The following is a 20,865-nucleotide window of genomic DNA, read 5'->3' on the forward strand; positions in this document are numbered from 1 at the left end:
GGAAATTGTTATTAGACAGCTGGGATGGTAAAGATAATGGCGAACAGTGGTTGGGATTATGTTGCATAAATGATATTACATAAACTCGCTATGATCTGCGGTTCAACAAAGCACTTTACAATGAATTTCTCGCTTTTGTAAATATTCAAAGAAAATGCTTTTGTATAACTATAATCAATTTGATGTATACTTTAAACCTGTTGCTGAGAATTACTGTGCTATAGTTCTAGCTAGAGATTTACATACTTCCATTGTGGACACTATAGTTTTGTCCCCACTGGCTTTTTAGTAATTTCTTTGAGCTAGGGTGACATACAGCTTTAAGAGTAACTAGAATTTTAATTATATAGCACAAAGTAAAAAAAAAAAAAGGCTTTAAGGCTAATCTTAAAAGTAGAGAGGGTGTCTGTCTCCTGTGTATTTATTTTGTTGTTTTCTGAAATAAACACAGGGTCAAAATTATATATACACTATACTGCCAGTAGTATTTGCTCGTCTGCTAGTGACATCGCTTTCTTAATCCACAGAGTTTAATATGATGTTGGCTCACCTTTTGCAGCTATAACAGCTTCAGCTCTTCTGGGAAGTCTTTCCACGGGGTTTGGGGATTTTTGACCATTCTTCCAGAAGCACATTTGGGAGGTCAGACATTGATGTTGAACCAGAAGGCCAAAGGTGTTCTGTCAGGTTGAGGTCAGGGATCTGTGTAGGCCAGTCAAGTTCTTCCACACCAAACTCACTCATCCATGTCTTAATGTGTCTTGCTTTGTGCCCTGGTGCCCAGTCATGTTGGAACAGGAGAGGGCCATCCCCAAACTGTTCCCACAAAGTTGAGAGCATGAAATTGTCTTGGTGTCTTGAAGCATTAAGAGTTCCTTTCACTGGAACTAAGGAGCTGAAATCAACTCCTGAAAAACAACCCCTACCAAGCTTTATACTTGGTATAATGAAGTGAAACGAGTACCGTTCTCCTGGCAACCACCAAACCAGACACCTGACTCTGTGGGATTTCCAGATGGAGAAGTCTGATTCATCAATCTGGAGAACACTGCTCCACTGCTCTATAGTCCAGTGGTGGCGTGTTTTTCTCAATAAATGCTTTGCCTTGCACCCTCGGCTATTTAAAGCTTGGATGCAGTTGCTCGGCCATGGAAACCCATTACACGAAGCTCTCTACACACAGTTCTTGAGCTAATCGGCCACATGAAGTTTGGAGCTCTGTAGCGACTGACTCTGTAGAAAGAATCTGTGCACATCAGCATCTGCTGACCCAGATCTGCAATTTACATGCCCTAAAACTTCATGGCTGAGTTGCTGTCTTTTCCAGTTGTTTGTAGTTTGTTATAATGCTACTAACAGTTTACTGTGTAATATTTAATAGTGAGGAAATTTCACGACTGTACATCTGTTTGAAAGCCCCCACCTGAATTGTTTTCTGTTCTCTCTACATGTCATGCTTTTGGCTTTTATGCTCTCTAAGCCATTGGTGGAGTTCTGAGGAGGTTTCTTTGTCTTCAGTTGTGCTTCTCAAATCTTTTCCTCTGTAACTCATTCACCTGTGGATATTTAAGGCCTGATTGTGCAGCAGTTATTTGAACAATATTACTTAGCATTATGAACATTATGCACTCTGGCTTCTCACCCTGTGTGAATATTTCTTCAGCTAACTATGAGTTTTTTGGTTTGTTTTCTGCTTTTTAGTTCTCAGTCCATAACCTGTTAAAGAAACTTTGTTCCCACTCTGTCTTCTCTGGAAACACTGGTGCACACCACCAGCCGCTCACCTCTGGAAAGAATCCTGCAAAGAGACGGACTTACCTGCAACTCACCTGCCTGCCCACAGTCTACTGTCTAGGAATAGGCCCTCCTCATCTCAGATCCCTCCAGAGCTTATTTTCTGTAATCCCTCAAGTAATAAAATCTGCTCACAATAGATTAGAGGTCTTTCAGTAAACTATGTTCAATTTTAAACTCGGCGAGAGTGCCAGTAAAATGATAAATAGGTTAGTTCTTAGATTGTGTTTTTCTACTCTACCTAAGCACTCAAAGTGCTTTATACAACATTCACCCAAACCCTTTTTTTGTACACTTAAATGTTTTTTTTACCTAACATTTATACATTTATGCTGAATGTATAAGAGAGCAACTTGGTGTTCAGCATCTTGCCCAAGGATACTTTGGCATACAGACTGGAGAGCCAGGGATTGAACCACCGACCTTCCACTTATAAGGCTACCTACACCTGAGCTACAACTACTCTAGCAAAACATGACACCACCAGCTAGCTTGCTGACCAGCTTTCTGCATGTGCTTCATTTCATGCAATCACCTCAAGGTACATATACAGTGATTTCTACCAAGTTGCGTTAAGAAAATAAATGAACCTGTACAACAAAGCTTGATTTTTGTTTTACTCTAAAAGATGCATGTTGTACAATCTTCAGTTCTAGAAATGATTAAAACTATTACATGTTGCTTTGACATTCATGTGCATGAGGAATGAATCTGATTTGCATCTCTATATTCAGCAGCATTAAAAATGTTCTTGAGCCAACATTAGGCCCATGCACAGACTCAGCTGAGACAAAATCAAAGTAAGAAAGGAGATTTCATAAAAAAGAAAAGAGAACATTAAAAAATAAGGCTAAAATATATGATATTTTATCACCCACTGACATAGAGCTGACCAACAGGTTTGGACTGCATGCCTGAAGTTCAACGCTTCATCAGCATTAACTGCGTAATGTTATATATAGTCATGAATCAGTCACAGCGATTTTCCTTGGCTACATTTTAGCTGAAAATACTGTTGGTTTTACTGCAGTAGAATGAATGTTACCTTCAGGACTTGTGCTTCTAATGGACTATTAATCCACTCTTGCTAAATTCAATATGGTTGACATATTATCTTAATTTCAAGCTGATTTCCTCTGTTTACTGTAACTGTTTTCCAGTCTGACCCCAAGTTCAAACCCCCAAATATTAATTTTACTGTCACAGAGACACTTTTTGCTGACAAACTAGTTATTAACCCTCAGAGTTTTACCAGTCGATCTATGTCCCTGCCCTAACCTATGATCGTGAGCTTTGGGTAGGGTCTGAACGAATGAGATATAAGCGGTGGAAATGAGCTTTCTCCAAAAGATGGCTGGCCTCTCCCTTAGCAATACGGTGAGGAGTTCAGTCATTTGAGAGGGACTCGAATGATTAAGAAGACCAGCTACTCCTCCACATTGAAAGGAGCCAGTTGAGGGGGTTTAGGCATCAGACTAGTCTGCCTCCTGGGTGAACTGTTCTGGAGAGATTATATCTCTTTCAGCTGGCTGAGAATGCATCAGTGCTCCTCCAGATATGCTGGAGGAGGTGACTGAGGAGAGGAAGGTCTAGGCTTTTTTGCAACCCAGTCCCAAAAATGGAAGTCTGAGTGGGTGTTTTTAAAGAATAGGTTACCAATATTGGAAAGACAAATATTTTTTGCCAGACTTTTTCTTTGCTGTTTTAAAATGCTCACATTTTCCAGTTGTGACAAATGTTCTTTTGTTTATCCATAAAACAAAACATTTTTCCCCAAATACATGTTCACAGGCTCCTGCAGTTTCCACTTGATTTGACTTGCCAGGAGGAATATTTTTAAGGCAGCCCTTAATTCTAGACCTGGGTGATACAGTGGTGTGAAAGGGTGTTTACCCCATTCCTGATTTGCATATTTGTCACATTTACATCAGGTAATGTTCAAATGTTGGTTCATGGTTTTCTTCCATTTTTGATCTACTGCAGAATATTTTTAAGGCAGTTATCTGCTATAAAAAGCCAGGACAGGAAAATCTCCTCAGTTACTTTGACACAAATGCATCTGCTGTGATGCTTAAACCTCTGATGAAGTCTCACAAGTGTCAGCTTTGTTTTTATAACCAACATAGATATAGAAATATGGATATATACTGATAAATGATCATTATTATAATATTTCTGGCTGTATGAGTCAAAATTTAATCGAATCAAATCGGGACGTTGTGAATCTCAATCGAATCGATTATAGAAATCAGTGACGATATCCAGCCCTAAACATCCTGCCAACAGTGGTGGTGGTAGTGTGATGGTCTGGGGCTGTTAAGCTGCCTATGGACCTGGACGACATGCTGTGATAAACTAAACCATGAATTCTGGTATCTACTAAAACATCCCGAAGAAGAACGTCTGGCCACCTGTTCATGACCTCAAACTGAAGCTTGATGAAGACTCTGGAGTGGCCTAGTCAAAGTCCTGACCCGAATCCTATCCGGTTGTTCAGTCTGACGTCAATAGCCATGTCTGGACCTAAACTCCGCTGCAGGTCCATATATCAAACGATCACTATGGCATTACTGAGAGTTGAAAAACTGTCTAAAGTCTTTCATCTTTAATAAAATGATCAGCGTTCTGCTCTACCAGGTGTAAGAATTGAGTTTAACATCCAGGCATCCATGAAAACGGAATTTATGACATTTAACGGAGTTAGAAGTTAGCAGGGAGTTAGCTCGCTAGCTTCTATCTAAATACAATATAGCATGTCCTGACTGCAGGGTTTTGGAAACAAATTAAAACGTACAGCTCTGTTATCACTTCCAGCATAAATGAAGACAGAAAACTAAACAGCAGTGACGTTTGTAGGGTTACTGAAGTTGGGCTAGCTGGTATATAATGATGTGCTACGTGACCTCTAGCGACACAGCTATGTTAGCATAATATAAACAAGCTAACTTTTTTTCCACTCGATAAAAGTTTACGTGAGTGTTCTCGGTGGTCAGGAACAAATGTAATCGCATGGCAGGATGCTGTAAAAGGACCAAACTTCAGCCAGGAGAACATCTGAGATAATCCATCCACAATACGAGGTTAGTCATTCATATACTGCTGCATGGGCTGGGCTGTAGTTACATCGTAAGGTTTTAAAAACTGAGCTTAAATAAATGATTAGCGGTAATAAAAGCCGAGGGAGGTCAGCAGTGATCACTGAGTGTTTTAGGAGCTTTTTGAGATTAAATAGAAGAAAATACATAACATTAAACATGTTAACAACACAAAAGCCATATTAAACGCAGACTACTTTAGGCCCGGAAGTAGGATTCGTCACGTCATCACTTAACAATCGGATTGAAATGCCGTGGCATGACCTTTAAAAAGCGGATAATGCTCGAAAACCCTCTAATGTGGCTGAATTACAACAATTCTGCAGAGATGAGTGAGCCAAAATTCCTCCAGAGCGCTGTAAAAGACTCATAGCCAGTTATTCCAAACGCTTGATTGTAGTTGTTGCTGCTAAGGGTGGCCACACAAGTTATTAGGTTTAGGGGGCAATCACTTTTTTACACAGGGCCATATACCATAAGGCGCACTTAAAAGTCTTAGATTTTCTTCAAAACGTACGGCGCGCCCTATAGCGCAGTGCGCCCTGTGTGTTGTAATGAGGCCGTAGTAGAAAACACCATGAGAACGCTAAAGGGTGAAGTGTATGCGTTGACTTTATCACACATACCTGTATAAAAGAACAGGTATGTGCATTATGCAGGACATCGTTGTTTTAACAACCCTGAAAATGGCAAAGAGACACGCTTACGAAGCACAGTTTAAACTGAAGGCCATCAGCTACGCGGAGGAACATGGAAATCGAGCAGCGGCGAGAGAATTTAAGATTAACGAATCGATGGTTCGCAAATGGAGGAAGCTAGAAAACAAGCTCCGGCAGGTCAAGAAAATGCAGCTGAGTTTCCGCGGACATAAGGCGAGGTGGCCCGAGTTGGACGAAAGACTCAAGCGGTGGATCATCGAGCAAAGCGGGAGAAGCGTTTCGACGGTCACCATTCGGCTAAAAGCAGTTTCACTAGCTGAAGAGATGAACATTGAACATTTCCAAGGAGGTCCGTCTTGGTGCTTTCGTTTTATGAAACGGTGCCATTTTTCCATCCGGACCAGGACTACGGTAGCGCAGCAACTTCCAGCGGATTATAATGAAAAGCTGGCCATCTTCCACTCCTACTGCAGCAAACACATCGGCGACAAAAACATCCAGCCCAGCCACATCACAAACATTGACGAGGTCCCGCTCACTTTTGACATCCCGGTGAGTCACACTGTGGAGAAGAAGGGGACCAGCACGGTAGCTATACGCACAACGGGGTATGAAAAGTCTTCTTTTACTGTTGTGCTTGGCTGCCATGCTAATGGACAGAAACTGCCGCCTATGGTGATTTTTAAGCGAAAGACTTTGCCTAAAGAGAAGTTTCCAGCAGGAATCATCATTAAGGCAAATGAAAAGGGCTGGATGGATGAGGAAATGATGAAAGAGTGGCTGAGGGAGGTGTATGTAAGGAGACCAGGTGGTTTTTTCCACGCATCACCATCGCTTTTTTTTTTTTTTTTTTACTTTGATTTTTATTAGGTTATTTTGACATTGTGGACATACAGTAAAGAAAATAACAAACAGACATACATATAAACAAACATAGAGTCTGGAGTTTACATATCTTTCTCCATTTATCACATTGCAGAAAAAAAATAAAGAAAACCTATTATGTTATTTCATTTGTGTCACTTCTGAATGTTTTCCACTTCCTCCATAGTCTGTCGTATTTACCTCCCATCAGTCTAATGTTGAGTGTTATTTTTTCCATCTCTGAGATATCCTCTACAATACTGATCCAATCCCGCTGGGTGGGAGGATCTGGATGTAACCACTTCTTTGTAATTGCTTTTTTTGTTGCGGCCAGAATTATTTTGACTAAATACACGTCCTCTTTTTGTATGTATTCTTTTATGTTTCCTAGATACATCACTTGGCAAGTATTTGGGAATGTATAACTCAAAATATTATCCATATTCATTTTTAAGTCTTCCCAATACTTTTTAATTTTAATGCATTTCCAGAATACATGAGAATGATCCGCTTCCATTTCTCCACACAATCTCCAACAATTTTGTAAACTTGAGGTCAGTTTGCTTTTTATTTTGGGTGTAATGAAAAAACGTGTCAAATTTTTCCAACAAAATTCCCTCCACAACGGCGAATTAGTTGTACTGTGTTGCAATTCACACATATTGAGCCATTCTTTCTCTGTTATTTTTATGGTCAGTTCAACTTCCCATTTCTTTTTAATATAGAGTGTTGAATCTTGTCTATTTTCTTCTAATGACCTATAGAAGGTGGAAATAGTTTTAAATTGTTTATGTTCATAGCAATCTTTTACTTTTCCGACAACCCCCAGTGGTTTCCCAAGCCAGTCAGATTTTATTTGTTTTGCGTAGTAGTCCCTAACTTGCAAATATCTAAAGAAATCTCTATTTTCCAATTTGTATTTGTTTTTTAGTTGTTGGAAACTCATTAGTCCTCCGTTTTTCATAAGGGTACAAACTGCTGTAATCCCTTTTAGTTCCCACTGTTTGAATGTTTGGTCCAATTGTCCTGCCTTGAAATTTTTATCATGTCTAAACCATCTGAGTATAAATAATTGTTCTTTTAACTGACATTTTTCTATTACTGTGTGCCATATGTCTAATGTAAATTTCACAATTTGATTCATTCCACTTTTATTCTTTGTCATTAAATGTTTGTCAGAGATAAAAATCTGAATGTTGTTTCCCTCGATTTCTTTCTCAATTTCCTTCCATCTTGCCTCATATTCTGGTCTACACCAACCAGCAAGTGGTCTGAGTTGGGCCATCGCTCTTAATCTGTGACTCTATGCGTGCCCATCTCACAGCCGATGTGAAAAAACTAGTGAAACAAATGAACTGTGAGCTTGCTGTCATTCCGGGAGGCCTGACAAAGGAACTCCAACTGCTGGACATCGGTGTGAACCGCCTGTTCAAAGTAAGGCTGCGAGCGGCCTGGGAGCGATGGATGACCGATGGAGACCACAGTTTCACCAAGAGTGGAAGGCAGCGCCGGGCGAGTCACGCCACAATTTGCCAATGGATTGTAGATGCTTGGGCTAACATGTCTGCTGGCACTGTTGTTCGAGCTTTCGCAAAAGCTGGCATCATTTCCAAGGAGCCGCACGGCACGGAAAGTGACTCTGACAGTGAAGAAAGTGAACTTGGCATGTTTGGTGGAGATTTAGCGCAGCTGTTCAATTCAGACACAGAGGATGAGGACTTCGATAGGTTTGATTGATGATAAAAATGTGAGTACCAAACTTTGTTTTGCTCCTGCTTTATTTTTTAAATATGCACACTTGTATGCTTGTGTGTTGTTGATGATGATGATTACTGGTAATAAAAATGTGAGTAAGGTACCGAACTCGGGTTTGCTCCCGCTTTATTTTTAAATACGCATACGGTACTTGTCTGCGCCCTATGATCCAGTGCGCCTTATGTGTGTGTTAAATACAGTAATGGCACACATAACTGAGACTGCGCCTTTTAGTACAGTGCGTCTTATGGTCGTGAAAATACGGTAGGTTTGGATTTTTTTCCCCTTAACAGTAAACACCTTCATTTAGAAACTGCATTTTCTTTGTATTTGTGTTATCTTTGTCTAATATTTGAATTTGGATAATGATCTGAAACATTTAAGTGTGACAAACATGCAAAAAATAGGAAATCACTTTTTCACACCACTGTATGAAGTGATGTTTCGCATATCGTTTCCTCTCCCAGTAAAAGGAAGTAAAAACTAAAGAGTTTAAGAGACATCACACTCCTCTTTTGAAGCATCTCACTCTGTCTGCTGAAGGCTATGGTTATCTCTTACCTCTCATTTGGCAGACAGCTAGTGTCGCTCCCTCAGCTTGCTTATTAAGTGCAGTGTGGTACAGCATTATCTTGATAAATGTTCCTCTTATGGCACGGGATAGGCTGATGAATCAGACAGCGTTGGGCTGTATATGGCCAGTTCTTCTCACTGTCACAGTGTGATAGCAGACTGTGAGGTGGTAATGATCCACTGACAAGCTGAGGGGGAGGTCTGACAGGTTATTCCAGGCGCTATCAATCCACTGAAATGTAGCAGCGATGCAGAATATGAATAACTTGGGAATGTGCACACGAGGTTTACCCTCAGATATTAAACAGTAAGTGGTTCACCTACCAGTATTGAACAACTGCTGGGGGATCCCAGGGAGACATTATTGCTTCATTTTATTTAACACATCTTATTTTTGGGAGTTTAATTCCATCTTCCCTGTGTGAAATTTTCTAAGTCAAATATCATTTGGGAATATAAAAAAGGAAGTTACTCCTTAAAGAGCCAAAAGTTTTGCAGCTGAACTTCAGTGTCACGAGAAGTTCAATTTAACCCGACTCTGAAATGTCACCTGAAGAGATCTTTAAGGGTAAAAAAAAATAGAATAAAAACCACAAGGATGTCATCACGATCATCTCAAATCTGACCTGAGATGACACGATCTGGATAGAGGATTGGAGTTTGTTGGATGAGGATGCTAAAGATTTTTGACTGTATCTCCTTGTGAGGTTACACAATATTTCACAAGAAAGATGACAAACTTAAAGAAACTTTATTACAGGGTCTTGCAGCACAGCTGAGACTGTCTACCTAGGTCTCAGCTTTGCAGCTGAAAGTTGGTACCATTAAGAGTTACGCATAACATGCTAAGCTTTTTGTTCTTAACCGACACATTAACCACAAAGCCTCCTACTGCTCAGGACTCATCAGGCTCATTCTGGGCAGCTTGCTTATGACCTCCTTCCCCAGGCCTTGCTCCCTTCCTTTTTTCCTACTTTGGGACAGGACTAACAGAACATCTCGGATCCAAGGAGCAAAAATAAGCTTGCTCCAAATGTTGTCTTCTGGGGTCATGTTTAGAGATAACGGGTGGGCTCGGAGTAGAGCCGCTGCACTAAATATAGTCTGCTGTGGAGGTTTGGGTAACCGACTAGGATGACTCCTCAGAGACGAGGTGCGTTGAGGGTGTCCGATTGGTCGGCAGGTCTAGGACACACGGGAGATTATGTCTCTCAGCTCTGCATTTCTGTGAAAGAGCTGGAGTCAATTGCTGGAAGAAGGGGGGTCTGGGTGTTTTTGCTTAGAGTGCTGCCCATGCAAACTGGAACTATAGAAGAGGCAGAAAATGCATCCAACCACAGCTTCCTCCCACAGCCTAATAGCATGCATGTTAGGTTAACTGGTGACTCCAAATTGGCCATAGGTGTTTGAATGGTTGTCTCTCTGTGTTAGCGCTGTCCTGAGTGTAACTGCTGCTGACTCTTTGACAGCAGGGATTGGCTCAATCTCCACCACAACCCTAGATGTCTTTCAGGTTTTCATCACACTGTTTTTGGAGCATTTAACCAGCACAAAAATGGATATGATACAACAGATAAATACAGGGAATATATTAATAATATCCAGTATATTTGTGTCTGATCCCCATCATCTTTAAATCAGCCAATGAGTGACATTGCTAATGCCATGAGGATCCAGTTTACATAACCTACCTCAAAATTAAAGGTGACATTTTTATCATACAGGATGAATATTTCTTATTTCTTTCCAGCATCCAGCAGATAGCTGGATCACTGTGCACCACTGCTCTGATGGACTTGGAGCCTTCCAAAACACCAGCTGTGCAATCCTCCTATCAAACCTTCAGCTCTTGCCTTTATCTTCTTTGCGAGGCACATTTTTTAATCATAAACCTGACCTCACAAATCCGTTTGTAGTGTTGTAACGCGGGGCGTGCTCTCCACATACACCGCTAATCCCTGGATCCTCTGAGTAGGACCATGATTTCCTGGACGGTGTTACCAGGGGAAAGGTGGTGCCCAGGACCTGTTGGAAATGACAGCTGAGGAAAGCGGATTGAAGCGAAGGCATCACAATAACATTAAAGATAGAAGATAGCGAAGAGTCCCTCGCGTCAGCGTGTAACGGGTGTGTGTCCGTTTGGGATATTTGGCAGCTTTAGCCTGACAGCTAATCATTTCACTGTGAACCGCGACTCGTAAGCTAACGACACCCACTCTCGCTGAGTGTGTGTGCATGTGGGTGCATGCATCTGTATGGGTTATGTGTGTGTGTATACATTTCAGTGTGGATGTGTGTGTGTGTATGACGCTGCGCTTGGATTCACTGTCCCCATCTGTCACGTTAGCTAGCATGCTAATTTGATGAGCTAATATTGGCTAATAAAAGAAATTAGCCGACTCTGGGCGAGGCACCGCACCGACATTATCACTGCGAGTCAGACCCTGAGCTAATACGATAGTACACACTGATTGCAATCTCTTCTAAGCAGAACAGCGTTATTTGCTGCCTTTAAAGAATCGCTTAAGAAGCCTGCGTTGACTTTTAGACAGCAGTGTAGCTAATTTTCTCGGCTATTAGCTTTGCAGCTAGAAGTGGGGGGGCTGGCTCGCTAATTGACCCAGTTTGGTGGGGCAAGGGCCAAGATATCATTCCGCTCGACTGAGCTTTGTTTACATTACAACTTTTAGGCTTCTTACTTTCAGAGCACGTTATTTAATGCAATTATTCAAGCCTATTAAAGGACAGCAGTATTTTTAACAGCACATCATTGACGTAATGCATTCCCAAATACGCTAAACCCTTTAAAAACTCCTGTCCCGCAATTAGTCCGGCCACCTGAGGCACCATGTAGTACATTTAACTTCACAGACTCATTCCTTTGCTCATGGTCGTGTTTACAACCAAATTACAAGTCTGTAATGTCATTAAAAAAGTAATAGCTCAGGTTTTATTAAACGGTATGTATGTTTTTGAGTTTTACTTGCTGTAGATACATTGACTCTCCTTTAAGGAAGTGAACACTTGTACTCTGGGGGTGTTTCTACAGTGTCTCCAAGAGGTCAGGGTTATCATATTTAACCAAAACTAACGTGAAAAACACGTTTTAGTTAAAGAAAATAAAAACAAAAACTAGACTTTTGTTAAAACTAACTGAAATGATTTTGGGAACCTACGAAAGATACGAAAAAAAATATGTAGAGGCGATATCGTTAGTTTTAGTACTTTTAGTAAATGTGTTATTGTATCTTTCTTCATGAGGCTTTGGTTGGTCATGTTTATTGCAACTTTGGATGGCTACAAGACTGCGAGTCTACTGCTTTCAAAAGGTTGCGTGTTCATAATGTAACACCGGCTCTGATTTTCCTAAATCTTGTCTCTAGCAAAAATTCTTGCAACAGTGTCAATGGCTGAAAATGCTAAAAAATAATAGCTATGTAAATAGCTAAATGTAATGGTCACTGAAACCTTGAATGCTAAGTTTACCAACTTGCCGAAAGAGCTTGTTGTTAATTGTATTAAAGTAATTTCATGACATTTAAAGTGAATGAAGCTGGATTGAAACATGATAGGTGTTGGTAAAAAAGAATTATTGGTGCTCATATGATTAAAAAAAGGCTGGAATTTCCACTTTTAGCAGTTTTGGTCAAAACATCAGTGTCACCTTTTCAGCTGTTATGATGCATTGGCGGTTGTTCCTTAATGTCATATGTTTCTCTGTGAAAGTGCCTCTCAGAGTCTCATGATTCACACAAGGCTGGTGAAAACAAGGCAGATATTATATGGGTGAAAACATGACTGCAACACTAAAACTGTCTGAGCACAGGCTCTGGTGTCAGGCACATCCTGTAAACAGATAGCCCTGTGGTTTGTTCTAGTGTGCTAAATGGTAAAGTTTAAAACAAATAGTTATTACTGGCACTGTGAGTGTATAATTCGTCCCTCAGGGGAGCTGTTTCCACTGCTTTAGTCATCACAGTAGGGTTATTGTGGTTTTCCAACATTTGAGCACAGAGGTTAAAAATAATGACAACAGTTTCACTTTCTCTGTCCTCATTTAACAGGGTTGTAGAGATGGAGTCCCTGATGAGCGCGGTGACTCCACGCTCCCCAGCACCCGCCAAGAAACTTTCTGAGGTGGACTTCCGCTCAGGGGCAACCCTGGAGCAGCTGTCGGCACAGGTATCTGAACTGGTACTGCTGGAGCAGGGGGAGTTTGGAGACCAGACCGCCTTAGAGGTCCACACTGCCAAGGACTTCATCTTCAACATGCTAGGTAGAGAGGTTCATTTCTAATACACACTTCCTTTCCGATTCCCTTCCTGTCGTGACTGTTACAGGAACCTTGCAGAGATATGACACAAATGCACATATCTAATTAGCCAATAGCACGGCAGCAAGTCAATGCATTTTGACTTAAGACACTATCAAGATGACCTGCTTGAGTTTGGCCTCCTTTAGCATTAATCTAGTGCACAGCTGGTACAATCTCATCCTACCTGAGTATTGTTCCTGACCATGTCCATCTGCACCCATGTTCTAATGGCTCCTTCCAGTAGGAAAACATAACATGTCACAAAGCTCTAATCAGTTCAAACTGGTTTCTTAAAGACCATTTATGTGCAGCACATATTTCTAACAGCATAACTTTTTGGATGGTAATCATTCATTTCCTGTAGCTGCAATCAATTGGGACTGGGTGGAAAAGGTTTCCCACAGATTTATATTGTATGTGCATGCAAATGTATGCGTGTGTATGATTTCTATTTCTGTAGCGATCATCTTTGCCGAGTAACTCTATTTAAAAACAAATAACAGAGCAGTGTCATTAGGTGTATCTTCAGTGAGTCTCACATCCTGTGTTGGGCTCCAGCTCCGCTTCTTGTTCATTAGTAGCCGTTAATTATCCACAAAAGGAGAAAACTTGGAACAGTGGGGCACCTTTCCCAGGAGTGGCTGACCTACCAAAAGTAGTTCCAGAACGCACTGACTGATTCGCTGCCAGTTATCACAAATGCTTAATTGCAGTTCTTGCTGCCAAATGTGGCAGGAAGGGGGCAAATACGCTTTCTTCTAAGGTTTCAGCCTCGCCTCGGTCGGCACACCACTCTCACGAAGCCTGCTTACAGTGCACGTCTTTTCATGTAATGCCCACTGTTTTTGTTAAATGCACCTTTATGGTCAAGCAAGCATGCATGCATTTATTTACCCAGGGCTGTGCGACCTATGTGAGCAATGAGGAGTCTTTTTTAGCAACGCCCTGCTGTCGTCACCTGGACTCTGCCCAGCACAATCACACCATGCTGTGCTGGCTTAACATGCAGTGATCTGTGCTGGCATGCTTAATGTGAAATAATGATTAGAGTCATCAGCTTCATCCTGCTGTGCATGTGCTGATTTGCCTGTCCCTGTAGATTTAGTGCATCACAAGGCTCTTCAAGTACAATGAAAAAGTGACGAGTGAAAAGCGGTTTGGATTTGTGTCGAACTACTCGTCAGACTTTAGTACAGCGAGGTCATTTCTTTTTGACAGTTTTTGTTCGTAGTGAAATATAATTGAGGCAAAAAGAGTTCCCATTTAAGTGTGAGAGGATTCTCTTTCGTTTCGTGGCTCATGTTGGGAGCCAGCATGCAGGAAAATAATGAACAGCGTAGACCAGGTACAGTATGTTTAATTTAATCCTTCCGTATGCACTGAAGCTCCAGTGGGTCATTAAGAAGTCTGAAATTAAAATCAAGAAAAGTACATTCCCCAGAAATCTGTTGCGGTGTGTTTAAGACTGCGGGAATAAAATCAAATCTTTTTTAAACAATAAAGCAGCCTCTCACGTGTGTAAAGGTATTTCTTGTTGCTTAGTTTTCATCTGAAGATTGAAAACGAGCACTAAAGTTTGGTTTTCTCTATAGAAGCTGGTCAGAACAGCAAGTTGGCGGCGGCAGAGCCGATCTCACAGACCCAGATCCAGCATTTGTAAACACGTGCTGGTCGTAGCACTTAGCACAAACATTCGCTATGTCGATGTTTGTTTCTTGACATGGAAGTGAAAACGAGAGACACGGCAGAGAGTTTCTCTCTCTCTCTCTCTCTCTCAGCATGTAATGAAAGCAAAGCACTGTGGATGAGCTAGAACGCAGCGAATCAGGGTCGACCTCGTTCATGTTCACTTGTGAATGAGTTAGCCTTTATCACAAGGAGACAGATAATGTCACGCAGTCGCATTCATGTAGCATTTTTCCCATCCTACTGACCGGTCAAAGCTCTTTAGACTCTAAATCACATTTTAACCACGTGTTTATAAACTGCTTTATGCTCTGCAGTTCAAACATTCAAACATCTGCCTCATTGATGGCTGATTTAGAATCACCAGTAAACCTAACAAGCACGTTTTTGGACTGTGGGAGGAAGCCCGAGTACCCAAACCCACACAGGCACAGGGACAATGTGCAGACTCCACATGCTATCATAGTTCTCCTCAACCTGTCAGGTTGTTTTATTATGTGTAAACAGTCAAGAGTAGGTCTGCACAATAAATCGAAAACTTATTGTCATCGCAATATCAGCCTGCGCGATGGGCCCATCGCAAAAGACGACGTAAACTGCGATAATTGGGTACCTTAAAATGTTTACACACGTGCTTTAAAGAATTTACCAATCAAAGAAACCCCTTTACACATTTGACCAGTCGAATAGAGCCCTTCAAGGCATTAACCAATCAAATGGATTAGAGGCCCGCCTCCTACGCAGGTGGGGAGCGAACAACGCTGCAGCAACGAGTCAGAGTTGTAAAGGCTGAGGGCGAGACGCGTGACGAGAACGCTACTGAACTCGTGCCTAAAAAAAAAAAAATAGTACCTCACTTATTTGGAGGTACTTTGGATTTGATAAAGACGACGTTCTCCAAACACAGGTGCTCTGCAAAACTTGCCGAACACTCGTGGCAACCACCAGAGGAAACACGACTAATCTCCACCATCATCTTCAAATACAACCACAGAGAACTGTTTGAAGAGTTCCAGAAAGACAGGGCTAGCCAAACAAAGGTTGCTAATGTTAAGACAAAGAGCGCAGCAGTCCAACAGCCGTCTCTGTATCCGAGTTTTTCAAGTGGAACAACTTATGAGAAAACGTCGAAGCGGTACAAAGAAATAACAGAGGCCATTACACATTTTTTGACAAAGACATGATGCCTATAAATACAGTTAGCAGAGAGGGCTTCACCAGTCTGATACATAAAGTGGACCAGAGATACCGCATCCCCTCACGAAACTACTTTTCCCATGTCGCCATTCCACAAATGTACGAAACATGCCGCAGGACCGTCACGTTTGAACTGAGCCAAGCTGAAAACTACGCAAGCACTACAGTGAAGTTTCCTCTCCAGTTTTGACTTACATCATAACTGCTTGGTGAGTGGTAAAATGATGAACAACTGCACTGAGATAATTTGCAGTATAATCTAAGTTATGTTTATTTAAAACTAATTCTAGAGACCGGGAAGGATGTCTTTCAGAATTTTCTTATGTGGGCAATGTTTCAATGTTAAAGTGCACTTTGTTGTTACACTGCTAATACAGCAGCTTTCATTAAATAAAACTGTGCAGTAAAACGGAAATTATGTATTTGTTTTTTTTTTTTTTTTGCTATTTATTTTATCGCAAGTCATATCATTATCGCAGTATTGATCACAGTTATCACACATCACAGGTTTTCCTAATATCGTGCAGCCCTAGTCAAGAGTAACAATAGGTGTAGAAGCCACACTTAGAATTGCACAGGGTAAGCTGGGAGCCGGCACATGTTCCTTACTTAATCCAGATAACTCACCCCAAAGTCCTCTTGTAGAAAACAATGCGAGGTTTATTAATCCACTTTCTTCTTTACAAAACAAATCCAGTGCTCAGACTTACTCAGAAGTTTGCATAAAGTCCAAACTGATCAGGAAACCATAATGCTTCACTCTCCAGCTCACACACAAAGTGTTCGGTGCTGCTGTGTGTTGCAGTAGCCCTGCAAGGGCACACGTGTAATTCTATATGTATTCCAAATACTGTACATGAAGCTGACATCGCACAGGAGACCATAACAGAATGTAGTATGGCATCAGTGTGACGCTACAAAGTCAGTTATCCAGAGAGTCACAAATCAAAGTGACCTCTTTGAATTCTTTCTTGCGTGTGACCAACGACACAGTGTTAACTGAGATGATTGTATCTGCTTAGTTTTTCTGGAAACGCTCGAGTAAGAATTATCGTTGGTCTTATTAATTAATTAATTAGTGATTAGAGTTAATTGGATTTAAAAATATTTAGTGTGTAGTTTGATCGCACACATGGCGGGCTGGCTTTGTTAAGACTTGATGCTCAGATTGTGTTTATTAGTAACAAGCGGAGTGTGTTTGTTTGTCCAATAGGTGGCACTCTCCTCCCTCCCTGCTGTCTCCTGTCAGCCAGCCCCTCTTTCTTGAAATGAGGCGTGTTTGGCCAGAAAGTTTCAGGTCGTTTTTTTTAATATATACACACTTCTTTCTCCCGTGTGTATTTTTATTACCAAGTTTTACATTGCTGTAGATCCTCTTGTCAGTTCACAGAGATGCCTGGATCACCCAGAATTGCTATTCCTGTCAAATCAGTACTGTAGCATTGCTTGACAGACAGCTTCTCTAAGTTTCAAGGCTTCTCCTCCTCTAAGCTGAAATAGCTTCATCAAACGGGCTGCTTCCCCCGGGGAGAAATCACACAAATCAAGATGGAACTTGGCTTTTTTTTTTTTATCGTATCATTGTGTCACCAAGTGCAGCAGATATTCCTGTTTCTGTGTAAAAGTTGTTTTTTTTTTTTCTTTCTAGCCTTTTCTTTTGCTCACTTCTCATTTTTCATGACTGTGTTGCAAAGCCCTCTGCTTTCCTCTTTGCTCTATCTTGGTTGAGAAGCTCTCTCTCTAACGCTCTTATTTTTTTCTTGGTTTTTGAGGCATCTTTTGCCTGCATAATCACCAATGGTTTGCTAGCATTTTCATAGCCTGTGCCTCACCACCTGCTGTGACAGCTCCAACTGCGTATGGAAAGGGGAAAGGAAAAAAACAGAAAAAGTTTGGCACCTTCCACTGAGGAAGACAGTTTGCGTTCTAGGAATATAAAGTTAAGTATGCGGCGGTAGCCACGTTAGCAGCTTCTGTGCCTCTCGAGGCGCTGCGGAGGAGGAGAAGCAGCAGCGAAAAGCAAATATCTTGATGGAGGGGCCTTGTTAAAGCATGCCGGCCTGCTGTTGGAGGGGCTGCAAAGGTGCTGGCGTGTCGATGCCGTACACTAGTGGCTTCGCTTCAGCTTTTTTTTGCCAGCCTTTTCTAAAGTTTGAGCTGCAAAGGGATCCCCGCTGGGATTTGCACACTGTCAGAGAAAAGGAAGGAGAAAAGAGATTAAACTCTTATGCACGCGCACGCACCCGGTGTACCCAGCGATTTCCCCTCACAGCGTGACAGATTCAAGAAGAGGCCCTTATTTACCCAGCATCTGAGTAAACACTGTGGTTTTGCCTTCAGGCTACAGTGGCGGGGGGGCTACTGTGGATGTCTTTTGAAAAACAAAAGTGTGATGAGGGCAGAAATAGATCCACGCTGCCGGCGGAGCAGACGATCCGGTGTGGGCCCAGACGTACCCTTAACCCAGCATCACAGATCTTAAAGTTTGTTAGCGAGTTTAGTTCAGAGTTCATCTTCCCCCTCCTGATGTCGGGGAGAAGGAATTACTTTTGATCCAAGTTAAAAAAGTCACGAGTGTTCTTCAGCATCGGCCCAGATTCTGACATTTTTATCCGAAAAGTTCTCAGTTGTAGGTTGAAATGTTGAAGAATTACACTGTGTATGAATGTTTGAAGAAAAAACAGTTTTAACAAACTGTATACCGTATTTCCCGGACTACAAAGCGCACCTGAATATTAGCCGCACAAGCTAAAATCAGGGGAAAATCCTGCTTTGTACATACATTAGCCGCACCTGACTAAAAGCCGCAGGTGTTTCAATGTTGACTCATCATATGTAAGAGAATATGCACAAAGGGAATTGTCAGGAAAGAGACGGCTGTTTGGGGACACACCCCTTTTATTAATATTTTGAAAAACAAGTTATGGGTACATATTTGCACATGTAGTACATAACAGTAACCTACAGCACACCAGAAAATAGATTCGGACTACCTTTTAGGCTCAGGTGCAGTGACACGGCTTTAACAAGAAGAAAAGTCAGTCATTCACCATCTTTCTCTTCTTCCTGCGCTCTAAAACCACCAAAGTCCTCTTCTCCAATGTCGGAAACGAACAGGCTCAGGATGGCTTCGTCATCCACTCTCCGCTTCTCTCCTTCGTTGTCACTTTCAAAACCAAAGAAATCCTCGTTGTCAGTGTCAGAGTCGAACACCCTCTGAAGGGCCGTGGCGGTGTCCTCCTCTCCATCATGCAGCAGTCCAGCCCTTCAAAATCCGTTGGTGATCGTGGATGTTTTCGCACTTTTCCACGCTGTCAGAATCCACCGGTGGAGTTGGGCATAACTTGCTTTTCGCAAGTTTATCGCCGCTCGTCATCCACGACTCCCGCTGAATGCGTAGCGCTACTTTGAAGTTTGTTTTTCGCGCTACTTCGTACGGCACTATGTTGCCTGGCGGACGGACATGTGACTAACATACCACTCTTGAACCCCGATCCTTCCGCCAGGCAACGTAGTGCCGTACAACAGCGGAACAAACAAAACAAATCGTCTTACGATATCACAAAAATCATGGACAATCCATAGAAAAGCCGCACCTGACTAAAAGCCGCAGGGTTCAAAGCTTGTGCAAAAAGTAGCGGCTTATAGCCCGACAATTACGGTATATTAAAAAACAAAAGTCAAATGAGAACTTTTCTTCCTCGTACTTGACATTAGTGGTGAGTCGATCACTGGGAGGGATATTCGGCATTTTTCAGATTTGGACAGAGGAGTTTTTGTAGCACCTGGGTTGGTGTTTGGTGCTGGCATGAGCTGTTTGTTTGGTGGAAATGTGTGAAGCAGCATCTGTACAAATTATTCTGGATAGAAGCATATGTTAAAATGTATGTTTATTGACTCAGTCATTGTGGTTTGTTGCAGTTATGCATGTCATTCTCTTGGTCATAACTGGATTCGGTATCAGTTCTAAAAACGTAGCAGTAAATTCTGAGTATACATCAGATCTCCGCCTTTCCTTAGTTACAGTGACCTCCGTTCTCGCCTATGTCAGCTGCTTTGCTGCTATTTTTCACACTTAGACCTCTTGACTGTGTGCCCATTTGAGTGATAAGTGGGGGTGGTTAGACTGAGAAGTGCCATCAGCACCTTAGTTGCTTTTGTCCAAGTCAGAAGAAGGATGAGTGAAAAGGTCACCTTGAGCTGTGAACTTATTAGTGAACATCTGAGTGATTTTTACCAGCGATATCACTATAATCTCATTTCATGAAGTTATCGTGGTTCTGTGAATGTTGCAGGCGCTGGCCTTTAGCACTGAAACATACAGTCTATAAATATATTTGCCCCTATTTTATTTTTAGGTGTTTTGGTGATTGTCTATTGTAATATCCCAAAGCTCTTGAAGGCACATTTATATAACTTGTTTTGTTGTGCCAACAGTCCAAAAACTCAAATATATTCCATTAATTATTAACTGAACCGTCTGTTCATATTTGAGAAGCTGGAACGAGTGACATTTTCAGTGTTTCAGCTGGAAAACATGGACTGTAAATGAAAGATGGATGTGGCCCCTGTGACGTCTCCCAGTTTGTGTTTTTGGCCTCAGAGTTAGTCTTTTAGGTGTGGCCGTGCTGGTTTTCAGGAGCAGGAAGTTACCATATTTAGACGAGAGGTTAAAGTTAGCAGCTAATGCTAGCAAATGTGATTAGCAAGATTCATCCATAATTTTAATTGGTGCACTGCAAAGACAGATGTACTCACATTACTCAGAGTATGATTGTGATAGTCCTGACTATACCGTAAAATATTATTTATTGCACCCTTAACGATGCATGTGGACGATTTGACGAGCGGTTCCTCTAACGAGGGAAATCATCCTTCTACACCAAAGATGTAAACATGTTAAGTTCAGTTCAGTTCAGTTCAGTTC

General features: G+C 41.6%; 1 protein-coding gene across 1 annotated transcript in view; it reads left to right on the forward strand.

Annotated features, from left to right (window-relative positions):
* The first annotated feature begins 10,738 nt into the window (after window positions 1-10,738).
* tmem102 (transmembrane protein 102) overlaps window positions 10,739-20,865 on the forward strand; it is a 32,362-nt gene continuing 22,235 nt past the window's right edge. The window contains exons 1-2 of the mRNA XM_085349697.1: window positions 10,739-10,867; window positions 12,805-13,016. Of these exons, the coding sequence (XP_085205823.1) occupies window positions 12,815-13,016 (202 nt within the window). The 5' untranslated portion in view covers window positions 10,739-10,867; window positions 12,805-12,814. The remainder of the gene's footprint in view (window positions 10,868-12,804; window positions 13,017-20,865) is intronic.

Source organism: Diplotaxodon limnothrissa, linkage group LG3 (assembly GCF_057381915.1).
Source record: "Diplotaxodon limnothrissa isolate DT_005_m linkage group LG3, D_limnothrissa_male_GT1.1, whole genome shotgun sequence".
NCBI classification, from domain to species: domain Eukaryota; kingdom Metazoa; phylum Chordata; class Actinopteri; order Cichliformes; family Cichlidae; genus Diplotaxodon; species Diplotaxodon limnothrissa.